This window comes from Chironomus tepperi, unplaced genomic scaffold (assembly GCF_022539635.2).
Source record: "Chironomus tepperi strain 1889 unplaced genomic scaffold, CSIRO-AGI_Ctep_v1 contig_309, whole genome shotgun sequence".
Taxonomy (NCBI): Eukaryota; Metazoa; Arthropoda; class Insecta; order Diptera; family Chironomidae; genus Chironomus; species Chironomus tepperi.
In genome coordinates this window covers 825,522-836,787 of record NW_027226431.1, presented here as the reverse complement: position 1 = coordinate 836,787, position 11,266 = coordinate 825,522, and the positions used below count along the sequence as shown (strand labels likewise).

Genomic DNA, 11,266 nt, shown 5'->3' with positions numbered 1-11,266 from the left:
CAGAATTATTAAAAATTTTACACCGAAAATCCATTTCCCTTTGATGATAATGTTTCCATTCCAAATATTTCACCTACTTACCCAACCATCACAGCATTAATCACTGATCAATAATTTCTCATTTCACTCAACTTTCATGCATACAATTCGTATCTATGCTGTGTTCCTATATATAAAACCATAAAAGCCTCAAACGCGACTTTGATGATCAAAATCGGATTTACGTTTTTTTTTATTTTACTTCTCTTCCTCAACATGTGAAAGTATTTATAAATGGATTTAAAACACGAGACTGTGCTGAAATTGAAATGCGACACGTTCAGCACTTTTTTTTTCTCGTCTATAAGAGAAACAATTTTATGCGAGACATTTTTTTTTTGTGCTGAGCTGAAAGGAGATGCATGGATGAGGAAAGCATGGAATATTGTGAATTGGAATTTAGATGAGGTTTGAGTGAGAGTTAGGCGCATTTTTAGGTGATGTACTGTGATCTAGAGTGGACAAAAATATGTAAGAACTAGTCAACAAATGGTCATTAACTTGGCATCAACTAGTTTTAACTTATTTTTGTCCACATGGTGATGTACTGACTAGTGCTGGTTTTTGATCAGTTTCTGTCCATTTTTCGTAATTTTCCTGTAATCTAGTAAATAGGCTTTTTTGGTATTGGCTGGGGTGGATTGTCCATAGGGTAGATTGGCCATAGTTGATGACTATTTAAAAGATGAAGCTGAATGGGACGAAACATAAAGGCTTTTCTTTAAGCATAATTCACGATATAAATTAGGGTTTTCAATCTCAGGATTCAATCCATTTCAATCACGGGATTGAAGACTCTAGTTTCGAGACTCGAGATAATAAACCTTCACAAACTTCTTTTGTAGACTATATGTATGCATTATTGTCATGAAAATTGTGCTTTGAATCTCGCTCTAAATTGCAGGTTGAAGCCTGAATTGAAGATTAGTAGAAATAGAATTTTACTGAGTATTGCCTAACAGACAAACAGGCCGTTTTTAGGTACCGTAGTGGTCTTTCCGTGCTATGAAAGTTTACTATTTGCCTGTTAGGGTTATTATTCGGTGTCAAGAGTCAGCATCACATGCCATAAAGGAACAACATAGTTCGCAGTTGATCTGTGCATCTAAGTTGTATTCTCTTGAGAATCGAATCCACCTCGTTATAAAAGAGAGGTAAATCTTCAATTTTCAGTCTTATTCTACATACTTAGTACTGAGTTAGTACCCAGAGCCTTTAATCTAGCTCTGGCAGATTTCTTTACTCATATCTTCCCACTCTGCTCCTATACCAAACTTCAAACAACAACATCAAAGACAAAATGCGATCATCGACGCCAATTTTCCTCCAACCTGTCATAAAAAAAGGAAAAACAGATGAAAATAAATCAAATAAAAATGAAAATCATGAAAATTGGGTCAAAATCACACTTTTGTTTTTTCTTCCTTTTCCTTCTTTTTTTCATCGTCATCATCGACATCATCTTATGTACATAACGATACATCGAGCATATGAAAATAAAATTCCATTTTCTGAAGAGTTGAACTTTACATTTTTAGCAAATCCTTAACACAATTTCAGTCGTAAATTTAGAAACTTTTCTCTCAGGAACGGAACAAAAAGGCACAGAGAGAAGGAGTTACAAACCTTATTTACAAAGGAATCACAGAAAAAAATAAATCTCCATTAAATATTCTGTAAACGTACGTGTGTAGCAGTTGAACACAAAAAAAATAATAATAATATACACCAAGCTGCCGGCATTAGTTTCAGTCATGTCTTTCTTTGTTTTAAGCATACAGTAAATTATATAGCATCGTGGGCAAAACTAAATGGATGTTTTTATGTTCAATTGTGCGATAGCGAGTGCAAATATCAACACTATAAGTATTTTAAGTGGATGAACATGAGATGCATAGTAATGACTACAATGGAATGAAATGAAGAAGTAAAGGAATTGCAAAGTTAAAAGCAATTCTTCCGCTTCGATTGGAGGAATCGATTGCAATTAAATCATTTCAGACACAAAACACAAATGCGTGTAGCATAGTCGAGATTAGAAAATAATCGATAAATTGCTATACATTTGAGCACATTCAGGAATGATTTTAGTGTCAGTTACGTTCGGTGTATGACAAATGGTGAGATTCCTTGGCACAGCTATTGCATTCCATGAAGTAATTAAGAGAATCAGAGCAGATCATAGCGGGGAATTGCATTGTATGCTGTAAAAATGAGTCGGAATCAGTCATCATGGTGAAATCGGAGCACGTTTGCTTTACTTACGACAAGAACATGGTGAACAGTTTCTGTAGCGAATGTCTTTTCTTAACAAACTAACGATTTTTCTAAAATTTGAATTTAATCGAGGATTTTTATTTTTGTTTGTGAACAAGTCAATATGAAAAAAATGTTGACAAAAAAGTTCAGTCAATTATTAAAATATTGCTACGTTGAACTAAAATTTGATTTTATCGAGGATTTTTGTTTGTAAGTCACGTTTTTAGACATTGATCTGACTGACTTGTTTAATCAATCAGCATCATCAAATCTATCCAAAAACATCAAATTTACTTCAAAAATGCAATAAAAGTTTCTAATAATTTCAAAATTCACGTCAAAAACTCTTCAAAAATGAAATTCAAAATTTAGACAATCGTTAAAAATTTAAAATATTAATAACCGTTAAACATTTTCCAATAATTTCAGCCATTCTCTTAAAAATTTCAATTTTAAAAAAATCCACATGTCATACCTAGAAAATATTCTAAAATCATTGTCGACACTTGTGTTTCAACACAGGATGCTGAGTGGAGTTAATTAAAATTTCATAAACAGATTTTTTTGCAGCTAAAGTGAGGGTGGAAGAAAAAGTTATGGCAAAACTTTTTCGCGCCTTTTTTTCTTCCCTATTTTAAAAAAATTCTTGATTATTCATGATTCTCGTGCGTCTATAAATGTAAAAGCAATGTACAATCCAAAAAAACACGTGAATTTTAGAAGATGAAGAAACCATGCAATTTAAAATGAGTTGTTTGTACTTGAGAGGCAAAAAAAGAAATTCTCGAAGAAACAAGAAAAGTTCTTAAAAAATATTGCTGTTGAGGAAAATTTTGTACGGCTTTTCCTCTCAAGTGGAATTGTTGAGGAAAAAATGTTTTTGAGTTGAAAATTTTCACAAATTTTTTTTCTCTTTTTTTATGCAGAACAACTTTAAAGTCATGAATTTAATGGATAATTATTAAATTCAGGGTTGGGTTTTTGGAATTTAATTTAGTTAAAGTGTGTAACATTTGGAAAGAATGTCAAAAAATACTGAAAATTTGACTAAAAATTTGAAATTTTAAAAGCCGTTAAATTTTGAAAAACAGTTATTTTCGTTTAATTTACTTAATTTATAATTTTAAATATTAATGTTAATTTTATTCATTGTGTGCCACTTTTTTACACACAAATTCACTAAAATCTTTACAAAACAGCATTTCTAAAAGAAATAAGAAGCAAAAAACTTTTCGAAGTGGAGAAAAAATATGAATTTTCAATTTAATTTCAAAAATTCGTTAATCACAATTAACGATTCTTAAATCTAAATTAAGTTTAGCTATAAGTTCAAAATATTAAGAAAATTCATCAATTCAACTCCAACCATGCCAAATCTCTTGATAAGCTTTAATTCAAAATACCAAGAAGTAATAACAATATTAATAACTCTTAATAATGAACTCAATAATGAAAAATCGATAACAAGAGAATTTCATCATTTTGAGCCCTCAAAACAAATTATCTGTGACTATATCTTAAACAATATCCAAGCAACGGAAAATCTGAAAATATTCAGTAAAAGAAGAAAAAGACAAATAAATTATTCAACTTTATTAAAAAGCAATTACGAAAGCTGTTGTGTTATGCTAAATTTTTTGTTTATTCAGTTCTGGAAATTCCCCTAAATGCTTAATTTATCAGTTTAAGAATTTTTTTATAATTTTCCACTTCTTTTTGTGTTTTGTTTCCGTTTCAATTCATTATCTTGAGCCCCCATTCCATAAATATGTTGACGTCTAAAAAAGAATCAAGACGGAAAATTTTAAATGAGGAGAAAATTTTCATGACTTTTCTGAAAGATATCAGCTTTGACTTGATATGCGGAGTAAAAAGTTAAATAAGAATTATAATTAATTAACAAATTTTGTTTTATTTTTAGAATGTCTGAAAGAAAAATCTGATATGAGTCTCGAAACATATCCAAATTTCACAGACATGTGATGTAAATGTAAACATGAAAGGAGGAAAATAAAATTAATTTAATTAAAATTCATCAAATCGAATCAAATCTCTGTAACAAAATTCTTTTACTCTTTTATCAATAAATAAAACATGAGTGCAGGTGAAATGGATTACAGATTTTATTCCATATATAAAACATAGAAAAACTATTTTACATTTTGGTCATCGATGGTCCATCAATAAATGCGCATTTCATACAAAAAGAAACTCAAAAGAATTCACTTTACAAAATAACGGCCATAAAAAATTTGAAAAGTAACGGTCATTAAAAATTTGAAAAATCAACGACTATAAAAAATTTGAAAAATAACAATTATTGAAAATTTGAAAAATTAACGGTCATTGAATATTTGAAAACAACTGAAAATTTGAAATTTGGTTTTGAAATTTGAACGGCTATGAAATTTGAAAAGTTAACGGTTATCAAAATTTGTAAAAAGTAACGGTTTGAAAATTTGAAATATTAACGGCCATTAAAAATTTGAAAAATACCGGTCATTCGAAATTTAAAAGTTAACGGTCATCCAAAATTTGAAAAGGGCTTTAAAAAATTTGAAAAATTAACGGCTTTAAAAATTTGAAAAATTTAACGGTTTTGAAAATTTGAAAAATAATTCAGTCGAGTCACTCACGCCGACAAACTCCAAATTCCATCACAATCATCCTCAAAATAAATGTTTTAAAAAAATAGTCAGCTTTGAATTTGAAAAAACCATTCATACCAGACATGACCATCGGATATTCGAATAAAGAGTAGAGAGAAAATTGAAAAAAAGTATTTTATGAACTTAAGCAGTTGAAAATTGCTATCCAACTACATTTGGATCCTCATAAAAATAGTTGATTGGGTATTTCAATATAAAAAAAGGTTTAATCAAATATTTTGATGTAAAAAATATTAAAGGTGCTTCATGCTGCTTTTAATCAAAAAAATTGTTATCTTTACAGCTATTGAATTGTGAATTTTAAATAACTTTTATTATGTGCTTAATAATGATTGAATAGATTTTTGAATATTTTCAACAAGTTTTAAATTGATTTGTGCAGTTTTATGGATAATATTTTAGGATATCCAATGAAAATTATGGAAAATTGAATTTATTTAACTGGATTTAACTCTGATTTATAATAAATTTTAGTAGAATAATGTTCGTTGAGTTTGATTTGATGATGCTTGAATAGATTGTAATGGAATTAATGTCTGTAATGTCGGGTCAGAGTTGAATCTTAAGTTTCAAGTTGCATATAAGTAAGCGAATCTGGTAAATTGAAAGTGAGGCCGTTATGTCAAAGTGTTAATGCAGCTAATCGTGATACTTTAAGTACTTTCTATTTGTTGAGGAAGGGGTTCGATTCCATTCAATTGCTCAATTTTCATCAAAAATCTTCTTTCTTCAAAAGCTGTTAACAGAGAGACAGTATTGCATTGGATATTAGAAATTGACAAGCGGGGAATCCAACGAAAGGTCCTGTTTCAGGTGGCATCTGAAGGAGGCTATGGATTACAATTGATCTATACGGTCTGTGAGGTAAGTAAGTAAGTAGTCACTTAGAAGCAGCTTGAAAGATATCGCAAATCGAATACTGCTTGGTTCCAAATATATTTTACTCTTTGTCTTAATTTAGGACAGTTCTAGGTATCCGAAACTTACTTACTTATTGAAACCATTGTCCGACTTGGAGCCTAGGTTGCTACAAAATGCTTTTCTTTTGCCTCTATTGCTGGCTGTGTCATAAAGCTTGTACAAATTCACAGTTTTGACATCTAACTGGCAATTCCTTCAGTACCGTCCTACGCCATGTTACTCTTGGAGCATCATCTGGACGTCTTTTCCATTGCAGATTCCAACCAAGTATGCAGAGTGCTCTTTGCCTGTTACACAAATGATGTCCCAACAATACATCATCAAACTACTCTACACCCCTCTCTATTTTAAAAATCCATCATAAATCCCGCAGTATATCCTTTTCGCGTTACATATCCAATCATAAAATGCTTATTTTTCTATCATAATTAGGAACAGATGACTGATTTCAATTTGCCCTCCTACACCAAAAATTGATCTTTTTTTTTTATTTCATTGACTTTTATTAGCACTGCATCTAGTTTGGGAAATGAATTGATTCATGCAAAAAGCAACTGACAAAAACTATTAAATAGTCATCTCGTCGTTTGTTTTATAGTTCTTTCCCGATTTTAGTGACTGTGGATGGAATTCTGCAGCAGTAAAAGCCATTCTAATTCGATTTCAAAAAATAGAAATTTTATTGGATTTCCTTTTTTATTTCAGTATCTCAATTTTCGCAGATATATATAAAAAAAACTAGCTATGAGAATATTCCAAATCCCAAATGTGAACTGACTAACAATAGTATATACCCCAATATGCATATATGCATCTACAACAATAATGTTTTGTAATAAAAATTGTCTGGACATAGCTTTTTTGTTAAACAATTTCGTAGTCAAATCTAAATCCAATTTCCTCTTTCGTTGGTCCTTCATAGAGTGTATCGGAATTGAAATAAATCATAAATGGACCAAGAGGTGAACTTGTGATCAGATGTGAAAGAACACTTTCGGCACAAAATCGTGTGGCACGGAATGGTGGCTGAGTGTCTGAAGCATCGGCAAATGCATTTGGTATGAAGATGTAGTCTTCTGGACGGCCAGGTGTTGGTGTTGTTGAGAAGCATGCCTCATCATATCCGGTATTATTTCCACTTACTGCTGCATATCCCATACGGAAAATCATTGGAATGAATCTGAAATAAAATTTGGAATGTTGAGCATGTCTGAACTGCTTTTTCAGCCACTTAATTCTCACCTTACTGCTGTATTTGCACGTGTTCGACGGAAACAGATTGCATAATGCATATCAGCTATGTATGGTCCTTAAAAAATAAAAAGTCAATGATGTGCTGATTGAATTCAGCATCAAATGGATCTCCAAACTCACCAACTCCGTTATTCAAATTGAAGCTCTCGACAGTTCCATTTGGATGTGGAAAATATTGTAAGCATCCCTGTGGTGCAACCCAATCACTAAACAATCCAAAACGAGGTTGTCGAATTGGTAAAATTGAATCGTTCTCAGATGTTGAAATTTCATTTACACTTTTTACTGTCCTCGATTGACCTAATGGACATTCTAATTGATGAACTGAAATTTTCCATGTTGAACGTGGATTGAAGCTTCCTTGAGGTTGGGTTGTGATTGTCATTTCGAGGAATCTTTCGCCTTTGAGGGGGTTGATTGGAACGTAGACTGGGAATGGGATTAGATGATTAATATGTTGAGGATTTGGACAAAAAAAAGTTTTAAAAAAATGATATTTTTGTGGATGGTGTAGCATTTTTCTAATGAAAATTTTGGGAATCGAACCTGTCTAGTTCTTATAATACTAGATGCTTTTATATAAATCGAATATTTCTGTGAGTTTTGAATGGCATAAACCATTAGACATTGTAGAGTAGTCATTCACATTTTAAGTAAACTCAATAGCTTAATATTCAAACCACATAACTTTTATACCCTCTAAAAATTGGTCAACCTAATTATTAAAAAATGTATATTGTCCTAGTTCACACTTGGAATTTGGTAATTGGAAAGTCTATAACCGCCTGAAAATCCTATCTCAGACCAGCGTAAGTCATCTATCAGAACAGATTAAATCAAATCCAGCGTAAAGCCAGTATCAAGTTGACCTATAATTGGATTATAGACGCTTTCTACGCTGGATGCTTTGTAGGCAATTCAAACTATACCATTCATATGTGTAAATCAATTTCTGTTGACATTATTAATCATATTGACATGGGAATGAGTAATAAACATTGCATCCAAACTCCCAAAAATCCAATGTTAACATCCTTTGGATATACCATTTACAATTTACATGATTAGCTTAGAGCACTTGTGGACAACCTTTAGTGTCTCGGCACATTTGGTGGCAATCAATTCCAAAATTTTTGGACGACACTCTAATGTATCGCGTCACACATGTTGCCCTTCATTGGCTTCGATCAGCGATGGGCAACACTTTGATGGTAGGCCTCAATAGAGTCACATGACATACGGTTCATGGCATTTCCAAAATCATTTGTAATGTGCTGCGTCACAAAGCTTGCCAATCACTGGCTTAAAGACTTGTTATCTGATATTCAGTAACCCTTAACACCCTTCCCACCCTGTAGTTCACCGACAATTATAATAAAAACCTAATCTGAATGACCAATACATAACCTCAAATATGAAAATTAATTGAAAATTCATTCACAATTTTTTTATGGTTAAAAAATCATCAACTTCTATGTATAAAAACCAGACATACTGCATCACATTCAATAAAAAAAAAATCACTCATACCCGATGGGCAATAAATGAATATCAAATATCATAAACCACTACATACAGTGTTGACCATGATTGACACCACAAAGTGTAACGTTGCCAACAGTCATGGACTCATCGACACATCGTGGAAATGGTGAAATTTGAGGTGCAAGTAATGAAAATTCTGTTAATTCAAATCTCATTTGACAAATGAATCCGCTTATTGCATGAATTTTATATGTGCATGTTGTTGGAACTTGCTGATTTGGACGTGTGGTTGGAACTAAATTGACATGACGTATAAAACTATTTTGACCGCACTGTATGTTGATTAATGGATCTAAAAATACACGAATTAATTCACTTTTGGATTTTCAATTTTCACAAATTTTTTTGTTTTTTGTTTCAGGCTTACTCGGAAGTGGACGAATTTGTTGACAGGAATACAAATTGAAAAATCCCACAATGGATAAAATTAAATTCAATTTTCTCATTTTTTTAATAATTTTTTATAAAGTCACAACACCAAAAATTCTATTACACTTAAAGGCTAAAATATTAATGAACAATTATCGATTCCTGATGCACGAATTTATACTTAGCAGATAATTTTAACATTGAAATTCGGTACTTCTTTTTTTTTCGAGTAGTTTACAAATCATATCGAACGTGTCAATTAGGTGAACATTTTTCATGACATTACTGATAAGAACGACAAGATAATTAAGTTATGTTTCTTTTCATATCACGTATGTTTTGTGAATTGCTCATATTATCCGTGATTGCATTGATTTTCTTTTTGATAAAGATATTAGAAATTGGATACGTTAAGCATGGCATGGAAGAATGTTCACTATTAGGTTAGAAATGTTCTGAATGTGATCAGAATTTAATTAGCTTAATCTAAGAATTGAAGGCATTGCCATGCATAAGGATGATTGAATATTGTATGAATGAAAAGTATTAGGCCCTAGAGAACACCAAACAGTTAGATTGGGAACAGTGAGATCAAATGGCAAGTGTATACCTTCTCGTGATATTTCCTGATTCCGCTAAATACACCTCAAATCAACAAATCCGAGCTATGTGTCGGGATAAGTACGTTAAAAGATAAAGTAAAAGACTATCTAAAATACCTCGTCTGAAAAGTGGCAACTCCACAATCAGACTAATGATGGTAAAGTTTGCAACCGACCATTTTCGAAATCATCTTATGCAAAGAGTGTAACTTAAGGAACACCAAGCTTCCAAATAGCTGACAAAGAAGCAATTTCGAAGGCAAAGTCGTAATTTTGGCAGCATGCTGTAGATTGCCTTGAAAGTGAAGTCCATTTAGAATTACGGTCTCATACATATACTTTAATGAAAACTATCACATAAAAATCATTAGATACCCCGAGTGGAACAGCGATTAGTCGACCGTATGTGTAGCTATAAACTTGATTTTTGGAACTTGCCATAGAATGTAAGGTTTATTATTTGATCCACTTATTCCAGTATGTTCTATTAGATCGACTAATCACACCTGTTTCATTTGAAAATCACTTTCCCTAACAGACATAGAACCCGCGATAAGATACCGAAGTGGTCTTACTTTAGCATGAAAGCATATTGATTGTCTCTTAAGGTTTACTAAATAAGAATTGACTCTTCTTCTCTTGATAGCATGTTCTTTGCATGCTAGGGGTAGAAAACGAATCCACTGTCCTTGATCTACTGATGCCATTTCATTGTATGATTCCACTTACAATCAGAATTATAAATACCATAAAATACATGAAGAACAGCATTGAAAAAATTCTGCTTAAAATGAGGTGAAAATTGCATGTGAACTTGTCCTAGACACACAAAACATTATAAACAGCACGCTGCTCGTGAAGCCTTGACACACTGAACTGCTGACAAAACATTTTTTTTTATTTACACGACCATTTAGTTCGAAATCAGTGATAAGAAGGAACTACGGAATTTTTTTTTTCAGCATATCTTATTTTTACGACCACACTGCTCAATAAAATATTTCCTCTTCATCCCTTTTTTTTATATCCACAAATAATTTCCTCAATTTTATTTACATCACAGTTTACTTCACCTTTTCCGAATCGAAGACGATGTGCTTGGATGGAATGAAATTAGATTTTCTTTACATTTCTCATTCACTGTCTGCAAAAGCAATTTTCCTTCGAATGATTTCTTATTTTTTTTTTTTTTCATCTTGTTCAGGAAGGGGATGGAGAAGGTAAAGCAAAGCTGTGAAAAAAAAAGAATTCCAACAATCTGCGAAAAGAGAAAAGAAAATCAAATCTGAAATCAATGCAAATTAGTTGCCTCGATCTGATTTAACCGCAGTGCTATATAATGTGACTAAGAACAGGAAAAAAATATTCCCAAACCTTCACTAAATTATGCAATTTCCTTTTCAGCAATTCTGTTCCTTTTTTTTGGCTCGGTTTAGATGAGCTGGTAAAAGCAGCTTTTTGAGATTTAGTTGGATTTAATTGGCAAAAGCGCAATTTTAAAAGAAAGGGATTTAGCAATTACTTGAAATAAACGGTCAAAAACTATTTGAAATTATCGAACATACAATTTTTGAAATTAACGACAAAACAACATTTGAAATTATCATG

At 31.8% G+C, this 11,266-nt stretch overlaps 1 protein-coding gene across 1 annotated transcript; it reads right to left on the bottom strand.

Moving 5' to 3' along the window:
* Positions 1-6,544: 6,544 nt before the first annotated feature.
* On the bottom strand, positions 6,545-9,196 carry LOC139092701 (uncharacterized). Its single transcript, XM_070643219.1, has 5 exons — positions 9,055-9,196; positions 8,719-8,979; positions 7,263-7,571; positions 7,131-7,197; positions 6,545-7,068 (listed from the first exon to the last, which is right to left on the bottom strand). The coding sequence occupies exons 1-5, from the start codon at positions 9,131-9,133 to the stop codon at positions 6,753-6,755; spliced, it is 1,032 nt and encodes a 343-aa protein (XP_070499320.1). The 5' UTR covers positions 9,134-9,196; the 3' UTR covers positions 6,545-6,752.
* Between the last annotated feature and the right edge of the window lie 2,070 nt (positions 9,197-11,266).

What these genes read in the sequence shown, in the direction of transcription:
- LOC139092701 (XM_070643219.1), bottom strand. Translation starts at nt 9,133, where the DNA reads ATGAGAAAATTGAATTTAATTTTATCCATTGTGGGATTTTTCAATTTG. An exon ending in TGTCAATCATGGTCAACACT is followed by an intron (nt 7,572 to 8,718) that starts GTATGTAGTGGT and finishes TCCCATTCCCAG; the next exon opens with TCTACGTTCCAATCAACCCC. An exon ending in CGTGCAAATACAGCAGTAAG is followed by an intron (nt 7,069 to 7,130) that starts GTGAGAATTAAG and finishes ATTTTATTTCAG; the next exon opens with ATTCATTCCAATGATTTTCC.